Source organism: Postia placenta (assembly GCF_002117355.1).
Source record: "Postia placenta MAD-698-R-SB12 unplaced genomic scaffold POSPLAscaffold_10, whole genome shotgun sequence".
NCBI classification, from domain to species: domain Eukaryota; kingdom Fungi; phylum Basidiomycota; class Agaricomycetes; order Polyporales; family Adustoporiaceae; genus Rhodonia; species Rhodonia placenta.
The window spans coordinates 581,278-593,259 of NW_020169841.1; the positions used below are offsets into that span (position 1 = coordinate 581,278).

Consider the following 11,982-nt stretch of genomic DNA (forward strand, 5'->3'; position numbering starts at 1 on the left):
CAGATTGCGACTGTGGCATGGGATTCTGGAGCGCTACTCCAGATCTAGGTGTCGTACTCGCCATGCGGTCACACCTCGTTTCGCACCGCTAGTCCAGCTTGCCGTTGTAGTATAGCCTTCATGTCCGTTCATGTCTCGACTGCCACTGCAGAGAACTTGACAAGCGAGTCCTGCAGGCAAGTGCTATTTAACAGCATGTTGGCACTGTTGTGGAAATCAATGAGTGACTGCATGCTAACGAGGCGGCGAGTGTATTTTGTAATCACACCTCGACCAACGAACAATGCAGCATGCTAGCGGCAATCCTGAATCGACAGGCCCAACGACATTGGGACTGAGGCTCGTCTGTTCTGTCGAATGCGAAGGCAACATGGCTCACGTCGACGCCCCCACACAGCGCACTAAAATATGACCAGATCTTACATGTACGTATGCTAATTGTCCATATGCAACAAACTTGGTACCTCAGAACAGTGCAGAGACTGTCACCGCAATCACTAACGCAAAGACCACACTGACAGTTCTTGCCGATGCCAGGGTCTCGACTGACGACGAATGACCACCCGTTGACGTGGGAGACGGTGGACTGCTGCTAGTTCCGCTTGATGAGTTAGTGTTCGGATTTGAGGAGCTCGACTGAGATAACACCAGCTAGGAGCATCGCGAGAATACAAGGTTGCAATATCAGACTTGCGAAGTACATAATACAAATGAAAGTACAAGACGCACCAACGCTAGATTCCCACCGACCACAGGTCGGTTCCTATAGAACAGAGGTGCAGTGTCTCCGGATACGGTGTCGTACAAATCTGGGAATGGAGCGGTGGAGCGGCCATCTGTGAGGTACTGATATACGTCGTTGATAAGGCTGGCCTGAAGAGACGAGTCGTTCACAATGGCTGCCATCCAGATCTCCCACCCTATTCAAATGAGCACAAGGAGTGTGAACGAGTCGCACGCCACGTACCAGTCAATGCAGAGGTGTTCCTAGACGTCAACAGTTAGACTCAAGGTGGACAACACCGATGATCAGTATACACACACCATGTGTTGAGCGGAATTCCAAACTGATCTAGAGACATGTTCTGAGTTTCACGGTGGAACATAGTAAGTGATGGCCTACTCACTGTTATTCTGGGACTCAGAGTAGAAGGAGGATTCTGACATAAATGTGAGTGAAACATGTCACGAGGTGTCCAATACAAGGCCGTCTCACGTGTGTCGTAAATACTGCCTGGTATGATATTTGTCTGCAAGAGTTTATCCGCATACAAATTATACAAAAGCCCCCAGCTGCGGCGAGGTCAGCATGATTGTTCCGACGATGCCCTTGCCAGTAGCCTGACCTAGAGCTGTTGCCATACTACAAACAGTAGGGATAAGGTCAACAACTCCTTAAGCAAGGCCTGAAACGCATACATACCGTGTATGTCAAGTGAAGATCATCCGCGGCTGTGGCTAACGTCTGCCACTGTCCCACGTACGTCTTTGCAGTCGTCTGGGGATCACGTTAGCATGCTCATGGTATCCGCAGAACGCATGCTTGGGGTAAAACGTACAGCGTACGTCGAGCTGAGAGAGGAATCGCTGATCATGGTGGCCATTTCTGACATCGCCTGAAGGGCGATGATACCCTTCATCGCGAGATTAGTCTGGTTGGGCAGCATGCCCGCAAAGACGTCAGCGCTGTACTGGCTACTAGGCGTCAGCGTGTTCTCTTGCAGATACTGGGCCCATTGTTGCAATAGATTGTACTAGAGATCACTTCAGTGACAACCCAAGCGGCAGTAGAGGCTGACCCACGTAGGTTTTAATCAGAGATGTGTCTTTCGACTTCTGAGCATAGCTAAGAGTCATGATCAACATATCGGCGCTTTCTGAGTCCTCAATCAGCTGCGGCCTCGTTAGCAGCGACGGCAAAAGTAGCAGCCTACCTTCAACAGGCGCAAAAAGGTCATTCCCTGTTCAACGCATAGTCAGCATCGACCCGAGCATTGTCCAAACTGTGAAGTACTCACCCTTGGGATAGCCAAGAGCCTGTGGATATGCTGGACCTGAGTTTGGGAACAGACAAAACTTAGGCACGCATATGGAGGCTGGGGTATAACAACGTACCTAAGTCGTGGCATGCCCACTTGTTTGGATACTGTCCTGTTGCCTGGTATTCGAGCAGAGGAAGAAGCAAAGCCTTGCCGATTGCAGGATTGGTGTACAAGAACAAAGGCCATGCGGCGAATATGACATCAGCGGTGCTCGTCCTCTGTAAAGCGATACTATCAATAAATGAAGTAACCCATAACTTCATTGCGCTTACACCTGAACTGGAAATTTCTGCGGCGAGTCGCAAGGTAAGTAATTGGGCATCAAGAACAAGTGAGCAACCTGCACAATACCTTTCAAGAAAGCGGTAGCGTCTGACGAATTGTATGCGCCGGTACTATCCTTCGAAACAGTTATCTCGATACCGCCGAACGCTTGTCTGATGGACCATTCCACGAGTGAAAGATAGTTAGGTGGAAGATTGGCGTTCCCCGCGTCTGTTACGACCTGTGCGTCGAACTTCGTCGCCCTAGCCAATGCGTTGTCGTAGTCTCCCAGGAAAGTGGTGATCTTCGATTTAGGCTAACGGTAAGTATCCGAAACCTAGGCGCAGTCGACACTGCACTTACAGCATCTTCTATCGACGAAAAGCGTGTCCAGAAGTAGAGACTACGGTTTTGAGTCCCACCCCCAGCAGTGACATACTCAATGACGGGATCTCGAACAAGGCCGATTGCAATCACCGCTGTTTGTGGCGTGTTCGAGACGGTCCCAAGATCATGAGAGATTGCGAGAACAGGCCAATCATCGTTAATGTCGCGGAACTTGTTGTCTTCTGTATTCAAAAGAACGCTGTTGTTGATGAATTGCGCACGAACGACAATGTCCTGGCCAGTTTGCCATGTGACTCCAGAGGCCTGGAGGTTAAATGGCGCCCTATTAGTCTCGAGGAGATTCGTTGGCATATCACTTACATTTAACGAGGCAAAATATGACGATCCCTCTGAATCACATTGCTCAATCAGCGTGCAGAGACACCCCGAGTGTGCACTCACGCTGAATGCGGTCGTTAATATCGACCAACGCAGTCTGGTTCTCTAGCTGTGATTGGTGAATTATGGTATCGCCCGTAGTTGAGGTTGTCCAGTTCATGATCATGTCGTCGTTACCGGACAGCCATTCGCCGCTGATATCACTGTATAGCCGAACCTTGTGGCTGTTGCCGTCAGTTGCTTTGGCTGACATCGCCATGTATGCAAATGGGAATGATTGGTTCACTAAATCTGTTGGCTGTGGATTTATCTTCAATAGGATGCTTCACCCGCTTATACCGATGAAATATTACCTCAACGGGGCTCAGGAAAATGATGGTGAGAGCAACGGGACCCGCAGTCATAACGAATGTGCTCTGGGTAGCCGTAATCTACTCAAAGTAGAGCGCATTGGTGACCAATGTATGACGATGGCCTACGATGGACTCACCGTGACACTTTGCTGAACTGTTTTGTTGAACCGAGTGTTCGGAACGTTAGGCTCACCCATCCAGACATACGAAGTGCCATCAACATTAATGAAACCGGCCCAACCAAGGGTCTAGCGGAAGTATGGCGATAGAGTATCACTAAGCAACCAATCCACCGACCTAGTAGGATACGCACGGATCCAGTCCAGAAGGACGGCCATACATTATTCAGCACAAAATTGGCGGGCGCCTGCAGCCAAGCCGAGAAATATGGAGAACGAACGGCGAGAGGAATCGATTGAGGAGTAGGAGTGCCACAGCTCACCAATCCAAAGTACAATATAAATGAATATAGAAGCGAGGGAAGCATTTCGCTGGAAGGTAACAAGAGCACGACCCAGAACGAGTTGGTGAGAGACAGACTGAAGTGTTATAGGTACCCCTGGATTTGATGACACAGCCTATAGAAGCTGAGCCTGGAAATCTTCATTGACACTTGACTAAAATAGCGAATGCTTATTTGGATCTTGCTCCATTCAAAGGCAAGGTCGCCCGCTTGGTATATGCCCACAGGAAAGCCACATACCGAGAATTTGAGTAGGTCTGGCTTGGATGATGCACCACAACTTTATGACATTCCGCACATTGACTATCCCCTCTCCTCTCCGCGAGACCTGCGAAAGTCTCATCATATGCTCACTGCGACATCAACACCGGCGAAGTCTTCAGTTGACAGACACCGCCTCCAATCAGTGATTTGACAGATTGATGCAAGCAGCGCTATCACGTACAAAGTATACCACGCCGTTCGAAGGGCATGATATCTATCACTCTAACAATCTTGGAATGAAAATTGTAGATGCTTTGAATAGACTCGGAGCACTGAACACGTGGGCTTCAATGCATCTTGTCCCTCGATTACAACTCCGTTACCGGAAACATCCAAGATGGGTCGTGAGAGCAACAGTCTGCACAAAACCTCAGCAAGTCAGATGGTAGCAACAGAGGCTGAGAAGAGATGTGGTCGCTAGGTGCGCAGGTTTCAAGATACGGAAAGTGTAGGCCAAACACGCGCAAGCAGATGACTACAACACGAACGCGATGCGGACGCGTCGCGTCGCGACTTTGTTCACGTATCACTACTTTGTGCATTCGGCGGGTCATAGCTCGTACAACGACCTTGTACTGTATGCTCTTGTAGGTCCTCACAATGAAACCCCTTTACCCCAAAGAAGTAGGCTTGTGTCGATCGGCGATTACATCTGGCGGCGAGGTGTCTGCCACAGTATATATTCCACACAGCATAGAGGGCTTTACACTCACCAGCACAGTCTGAGCAACTCGTCTGGGACGAGGGACACAACGGACCGCATCCTTCACGACGATCACACGACAGATCCGCTCCATTCTTTTCGGTGCAGTTCACAATGTCTTACGCGACCACCGGCGCAGCCGCATATACCCCTTTCCCCTCGAATCCGACTGCACCGAGCATATTCTCGATATTCTCGATATCTACCTCTCCACGAGACTCGTATATGATGTATGAGGACCTCAGACAAGCACTGCGACCGTCGCATGCCCAATTCAGCGGCCGCAGGAGACGCAATAGCATGCCCTCTGCCACGCCTAACTGGAAGAAGGCCCTTGGGCTTTAATTAATATGAAAAGACAACATCCGCTACCAGTACGCCACTTGTCCTTGTTGGCGTGTAATTTTGACTGAAGTCATGGTACACAGCCCATCCGTGGCCGCCAAAATCGTTTATGCTCCATTAAGCCAAAAATTCGCACCCGATTCCCTGTCCATTCAAACATACCCACTCCTCGGCAGGGGTATACATCAAATACCCACACGCCGGACTGTCTTTCTACGCAATCACAGACGAATATATGAAGGGCTAGGGAGCTAGCATGCTTGCGACAAACAGATACAACATTGTATGGATGGGTTTAAGTGTGGAATATCAATGTTCCGCACTTAATCCCTTCCGTGACATATCCTAAAGGACTCTTTTAGTGTAGATATAGGTCTACGTACAACATGATCAGCCTCTTCCGTGTTATGCCTCCATGACGACTTGATTATAATATACGAAGAATAAGGAGAGACCCGTAATTGATCACGTATGTTTGGGACGTTGCCGCGATCCGTTCATTGCATAACGATGCTGACCGTTCGCCAATTTCCCAAGATGACCATTTCAGCATGAGACCGGCGGGGTGCAATGGAAACGAGATGTGTACCCATGCAGTCAACCAGAAACTGCACAACATCTAGATAGCACAGTAGAGTCAGAGCTAACACCGGATGAACGCGCGAAACACAGCAGTTCAGAAGATTCGCCGCCACTCAGGACACGCCAAGACCTTTCCTGAGCGCATCCGTCAGGTCCCATTGGTCCGTGTCCCCATGCACATCGAACATATTCACGCCGAGCATCCCCGACTGCCGGGCGAACGCCGCCTTGAGGCCCAGGGACAGCGGGTCGTCATACGTCACCACCTGGTCCGCCGCCCCCGACCGCAGGAACGGCGTGCTCGAGCACTCGTCCCAGTATCGCGTGAAGCCGCTCCAGCCCTCATACAGGCTGTCGAACTCCTGCCCATCCACGGTCATCCGCGTCGGCGCCGCGCTCGTGCCGTTGTCACCGCCACCGCCGCCACCACCACCCCCGTCGTCGTCCTGCGGCGCGTACTGCAGGATCCCCTGCGCGATCAGCGAGCGGAACTGCACCTGCCCGTCGTCCGTCCCGCCATCGTCGTTGGTCGCCTGGATCGCGGGACCCGCCTCGGCGAGCACCCGAAACGCGCCTGGCCAATCCCGGGCAGACGCCCGACGGCGTGCGTGCCGAGTCCCTCGGTCACGAGAGCGCGTCTTGCGACGTGTCGCGGGAAGCGGCTTCGCTTCGGACGCAAAGTCCTGCGCGCGAGCACGGAGCCGGGTCGCGTCGGATTGCGAGATGTAGCCGTACGATGGAACGCCCAGGATGAGCTGGGACGCCGGGAAGCCGGCTGCAGTCCAGGCGCCGAGGGCTGCCGCCGCGTTCGAGCTGGGCTGCGTCGAGTTGTGGCAGGCATCGCTCAGCGGTGCGTTAGGACCGGGGGTATTCGACGCTGATTTCAGGCATGTCAGTATCGACACGATGCGAGCAGAAAGGAAACGCGAAGAGACGCGGTACACGGCCACATAGGCACTCACAGCCGAACGTATCATAGTTCATGATAAGCACCCAATCGAGGACTTTTGCAAAATCAGACACATCCCCGAGTGGATTGCCGTTTGCATCCGCGAACGGTACGGTTTGCACGGCGGCGCTTATTTTAGACGTCGGGGGCAGTGTGGTCCGAAGCAGCTGCAGGAACGAAAGGAAGTTGGCGCTGTCATCTGGGGAAACCTCATTCCCATCTAGGCCATCCTGCGCGGGATATTCCCAGTCGATGTCGATGCCATCGAGGTCGAACTCCCGGTACAGCGCCAGGATGTTCGCCGCAAGCGTCTGTCTGCTATCGGCATCCGAGACTGCTGGAGAGAAGTACCTAGGCGCCCACAGATATCAGCCACAATCGGAAGTGCGGTGTCTCGAACGGACGCACTTGCTCCCGGTCCAGCCGCCAACGCTTAGCTTGACCTTCTTACCGCTGCGATGCGCGGCAGAGACGAGGCGCGAGAGTAGGCCCGGGGCAGAGCTCGGCTCGTCCCAGGTGAGGTTGTAGTTCTGGTCCGGGAGAGCGAAAGCAAAGTCTATCCAATCAAAGCGGCCGAAATCGATCTTCTCCGGCGGGAACGTGGGTGCTGCCCAATCGGGGTAGTACGCCATGACCTGGGGCACCACAGACGAAGGCGATGGGGCTGGTTGTCCCTGGCCCGATGTAGCAGTCTGATTGGAAGCCGCGGAAGCACTCGAGAGAGCGGTCTGGCTGGCGATCGAAATCTCACTAGAGGTCAATGTCGGTGTTATGGACGCCTGGCTCGAAGTTGTGTCTTGGCTGGCTGCCGAGGCTGGGCTGGACGTCGTCTGCGAAGTTATCGAGTTCGAACTCGGTGTCGCCTGAGCAGTTGAAGTCGTTCCAGGGCCAACCGGAGGACCTTCGTCAGGCATGAACAAGATCGCCTCCGGTCCAGACGTCGACACAGTCGCAGTAGCAGCAGAGTTCAAACTAGAAGATATCACCGGAGTAGACGACGTTGGCTGAACAGCGAAAGCAGACAGGCTAGCCAAATTGACAGTAGCTGATGCAGAGCTTGTCGCCACCGCCGCCGCCGCCGTCACAACAGTTGATGTCAGTGTCTCCGTTATCACTAGATCTTGTTGGTGAAGATCGAACTCCGGTAGTAGTAGAGGATCCCACGGCGCAGAGTAAACAAGGAGGGAATGAAGAGAAAGAGCGACAGAGATTGACAAAACAAAAGAAGGCATTTCGAATGCACGAAAGCAGCGATAGCAAGAAGAAAACACGAATAAGAACTGAGATCACCACCAGGGCGAGAGAAATGAAATGGTGCCTGCGAAGTAGCGAACGAAAGATGGGGCCTTCCGGGGCTTCAGTGGCGAGGACATCATTGGATGGGATGGTCAACGGTCTGGATTCTAATGGCTGACAGGAGCGGGCTCGAGCGCACCGGAAGCATGATCGATACTTTGAGCTGCCTGCTTGCAAATACACATGGTAAAATGTGGTTGGAGCGCGCCGCCGGCTTACTCGAGCGCCCCTGAGCGAGATGATGAGCATGAAGAGAGGATATATGAATCAGGCGTACGAACAGGGGGTTTCTTCTTCCTGTTTGGAAACAGAAGTGGGACTACATCAAGTACCTGGGCCGTTCTACCCTGTCTCACCTGGAGCCCAAGCAAGTTACCATGCGCTGCAGTCGGACCAGAGGGAACGCTTCATGACTCAGCGAAAGCCGCGTTCGTCTCTATTCCAGACTTCTCAAGTTCTGGTTCCGTGTTTCTCCGGCGCTCTGCGGCTTGAGCACAAGGAATTAGTACGGTACTACGCCGCTGCCACACGAGAAGAGTCAACAGTCAGCAAAAGTTGATGTTACTAATATCAACGTCCTTCCGCATCTGACCTACCTCCATCAGTCTCGTGGACGACTGCGGAACTAAGTTTCGTCTCAGCTAACCATCCGTATTCCGCAGGACGAGCGGGGGCCGCTTAGCTACATAGTCGTCGAGGGTGGAGACGCGCCTCGAAAACGTGGGTAATATCACCAACATTTGATTGGGAATCTCAGCGATCTCAATGCAAGTGCACACCAGTTGCCGGTCGCTCCATAAAACCTCGGAGATGATGAGTTTGAATCGGGAGTCGTATGATGAAGCCGCATGCGCAGCACGGTCAGGCCACCCCCTGCGACCGCCCTACGTTGGAAATAGCTTTGTGGTGGACCCGCGACGAGCTTCAAAGGACACTGAAATCATCGATGTCGTGATCGCCACAAGCTGCTCGAAATAAACGAACGATGTAATGAAGCCAGCGCCAACCGGAGACTTGGCAGGGTTGCCTCCGGACAAGCGAGAACTGACACCTGTCACAGAGGGCGGGATGCTGTCACATTGCGGGCGGGCTCACCGACAGATTGAGGCGCCGGCACCCCGCCGCTGTGGGTTGCGGTCATACATCAGTTCCGGTGTCAGACAAGTGAAGGTCGGGGAAGACGACAGAACGAGAGGTGGATCTAATCCTGGTACGATAGCGCGTGTCTCATGTCATTACAGTATTACTTAGTGAATTGCAAAGCGCAACTTATCGCTGAACCCTGACATATTGATTGTATGTGCGGTTGCTGAGTGGACCGCCGGCGTTTGATTGACTGAGTGAGTTGAGACACTAAGTGCCGAGGGCCAGAGACGCCCATTCTAACGCGAAGGGGCACGTCGTGGATGTGGGCTGAGGGCTGCAGGCACGTACGGCGCATTTGTCACTACGGCGACGGGGTTTCTGGCGATGAATTGCGGAAGAGAAGAGCTATCGAGGAGAAGTGTGGTCGAGCTGGAGTGACAGAGAAGAGTGTAGCCAGGGCCTCGGGGAGTCCATAACTGTCTGGGCGGGGCAGGGATCGGGAGGACATCTTGGATCGTGATGCCAGATTAAGGCGTTCGGCAAACGATCCGCAGACGAGCGTGCATTCGTGACGCGATCGTGACAGCGCGCCTGGCGGGGAGGGGGCGCTGGATCGATGTGTCGGCGTGTTGTCCGCCTGTGACTCGCTACGCCCACGGCACTGGCGTCTGTTCCAAATCCCCGCTGTTTGTCTACACGGGCGTGCTTCCGATCCTCCGGGTTTTGACGCTGCGTTCTGCCTGAAACAATGCATCTCTCCCGGCACGAGGTCTCCTATAAAGCGTCCGTCCCAGATGCTATGCTGTCCCCGCAGCGGCCCACCCAGTATGTCCTCGTCTTCCTCTCTTTCTCCTCCACCACGCATGCATTCGCCCCAGCCTATCCAGGCTCCACTGCCCTCTCCCCCAATCCTCCCTAGACGATCGTCTCGCAACCGCCTTCACCTCCCTGCGCACCCGGAAGACCCTCCTATCCCACCGCGTCTTATCGGCTCGCCGCTCCTCAAGAAAATGACCGTCAGGCCCGACGAGCCTCATCTCCTCAGCACAAAGGCGCAATCAGAGCTCTGGATCGATGGTGATGAGTTTGGCACACGGCGAAGGCAGAGCGCGTCGCCCATGGCGTCCCCGCCGCTATCGACATCGCCGTCCTCGCCCCGGTACGGCCACCGCCGCTCGTCCTCTATAGTCGGCGCCAACCGCTCCCGCTCGCACTCTCCGCCTCCTACGCCCGCGCTCGCGAGCCCGCCACCACCCGTACCGCCCATCCCCTCATTCGCGCTCGCCACTCCTGGCGCCAAGCGGTCCGTCGTACGCTCGCCACCTGCACACCGCACCCAGATCCAAATCCCCAATCTGGACCTCGCACCCCAGTACACGCTGACCTCGCCTTCGAAGTCAAACAGGTGGGCCCGCCCCAAACCTTACTCCCAGGCGCGTGTTGAACTCTCGGTGTTCCATAGCAGCCCACGACGGGTGGCGGCGTGATCTGACACGTTGCACGGATGTATTCCTCTGGGAATTGGCAAACCTTCGGACGCTCGCCTACCGCGCTGTCTGCGTGCGCTTCCGGTCGCACAGCCTGTACTATCACAAGGGCCCGCGGATGCCCGCTTATCGCCTATGCTTCCCTAGAGCGCATACGGCTGCCAGATGAACTTTCGCAGGAGAGGTTGAACGGTGGACATCAACCATAATGGCTTGCATGCAATTTTCATCTTCTCACGTACTATAGATTTGTGCTAACTTCATTTTACACCCTGACCCTTCCAAACCTTCGCGCCGCTGCACTAATGTCCTGATTCTGTGCATACTGTCCTTTCTTTGTGCATTCATCTTCGTGTTCTCTGGGTTCCGCGTTTCTTTCGGCACTATTTTATGGCTACTACTTACCTTACTCTGGACGGACTGATTCTCTTCGTGCTTCGCCCCGTCGCTCTAATCTCTGTAGCATAGTAGCCTATACGAGTGTAATATCCCTCGGACTTCAGCCGGACTGTTCTCCACTCCTGTACATACCCCACGTACGGACGTCGTCGTCCACTGGAATGTACTCGCACTGTCACTTTTTCCTTTCTCGAGGCCCGCGTTCGCACGTCAAGTCAAGATACGTCGAGATCACTCCACGGCAACGATTGATTGACTCTCGAGCCCTCCTTCCATGTCGGATGGGCATGGATACGCCTTCCAAGTCCGCGTTGGCAATATTAATGGGCGCTGGGTATATTTGCAAATGGTCTCGACCCTCGGTCGGCCACAGAATCACGCCGATTAACGTGCCACGCGCGCGGCCGCACAGGGCCCGCGCGCCCCCCAGCGTACATGCGCTCCCACACCTCGAGAGCAGGCAGCCCATCATGTCACGTTACGCGCGTGTCTGTGCGGATCCGCCACTAGCCTGGCGTGCTCGGAAAGCCTGGGCCTGAGTAATGCTGCAACACTGTGCGGCGGACGGCGCGGGCGCCGGGGGAGGGTGTAAGCCGTGCCATGTTGTGTGGCGTCAAATTGGCAATAACAGCGAGGGAAAAGTAAACGGGGGCATGCACACCGAATGGAAGGCCCCGAGACAGATGCAATGTGCCCCCAATGGGTCTCTCAGACAGGGTACATCTCACTTGCGGAGCATGGGAGAGAAGACGCAAGGCGCGAGCTTATGTGGCAGCGGACAGCAAGAGGAACGAACCACGAATGCATACTAGTGCAGCGGCGAGAGTGCGGGATACGTCTAGATACAGGCCCAAGGGGTGTCAGTCGCCACGGGAACATCCAAAATAGATATACGGTACGAGTCGACAAAGCAGTACGAGAACGAGAGCGTGAAGCGCGAACACGGTGATGATGATATGAATACAGCTGTGGAGGCCAAATACGAATAAGTTAGATGCGCGGATAAATACGGAGGACGCGGGC

The 11,982-nt window shown here is 54.0% G+C and overlaps 4 protein-coding genes across 4 annotated transcripts; 1 reads left to right on the forward strand and 3 right to left on the reverse strand.

The window, feature by feature from the left end:
- Positions 1-399: 399 nt before the first annotated feature.
- POSPLADRAFT_1066661 (hypothetical protein) lies at positions 400-3,901 on the reverse strand. Its single transcript, XM_024482097.1, has 21 exons — positions 3,726-3,901; positions 3,523-3,633; positions 3,386-3,463; positions 3,096-3,330; positions 3,015-3,043; positions 2,670-2,957; positions 2,394-2,610; positions 2,315-2,331; positions 2,116-2,260; positions 2,019-2,054; positions 1,935-1,961; positions 1,804-1,877; positions 1,560-1,754; positions 1,424-1,498; positions 1,347-1,363; positions 1,217-1,293; positions 1,128-1,160; positions 1,045-1,072; positions 968-987; positions 730-920; positions 400-651 (listed from the first exon to the last, which is right to left on the reverse strand). Exons 1-21 carry the CDS (start codon positions 3,870-3,872, stop codon positions 466-468), a joined length of 2,226 nt encoding a protein of 741 aa, XP_024337099.1. The 5' UTR covers positions 3,873-3,901; the 3' UTR covers positions 400-465.
- A 1,210-nt stretch (positions 3,902-5,111) lies between these two features.
- On the reverse strand, positions 5,112-6,278 carry POSPLADRAFT_1171373 (hypothetical protein). Its single transcript, XM_024488130.1, has 2 exons — positions 6,202-6,278; positions 5,112-6,093 (listed from the first exon to the last, which is right to left on the reverse strand). The coding sequence occupies exon 2, from the start codon at positions 5,777-5,779 to the stop codon at positions 5,588-5,590; it is 192 nt and encodes a 63-aa protein (XP_024337100.1). The 5' UTR covers positions 5,780-6,093; positions 6,202-6,278; the 3' UTR covers positions 5,112-5,587.
- POSPLADRAFT_1147198 (glycoside hydrolase family 18 protein) lies at positions 5,856-7,323 on the reverse strand (the record flags this gene model as incomplete). The annotated part of the gene is made up of 3 exons (XM_024486036.1): positions 5,856-6,619; positions 6,705-7,042; positions 7,100-7,323. The coding sequence occupies 3 exons, from the start codon at positions 7,321-7,323 to the stop codon at positions 5,856-5,858; spliced, it is 1,326 nt and encodes a 441-aa protein (XP_024337101.1).
- Positions 7,324-9,900: 2,577 nt separating this feature from the next.
- Positions 9,901-10,560, forward strand: POSPLADRAFT_1058481 (hypothetical protein; the record flags this gene model as incomplete). The annotated part of the gene is made up of 1 exon (XM_024481044.1): positions 9,901-10,560. One exon carries the CDS (start codon positions 9,901-9,903, stop codon positions 10,558-10,560), a length of 660 nt encoding a protein of 219 aa, XP_024337102.1.
- Between the last annotated feature and the right edge of the window lie 1,422 nt (positions 10,561-11,982).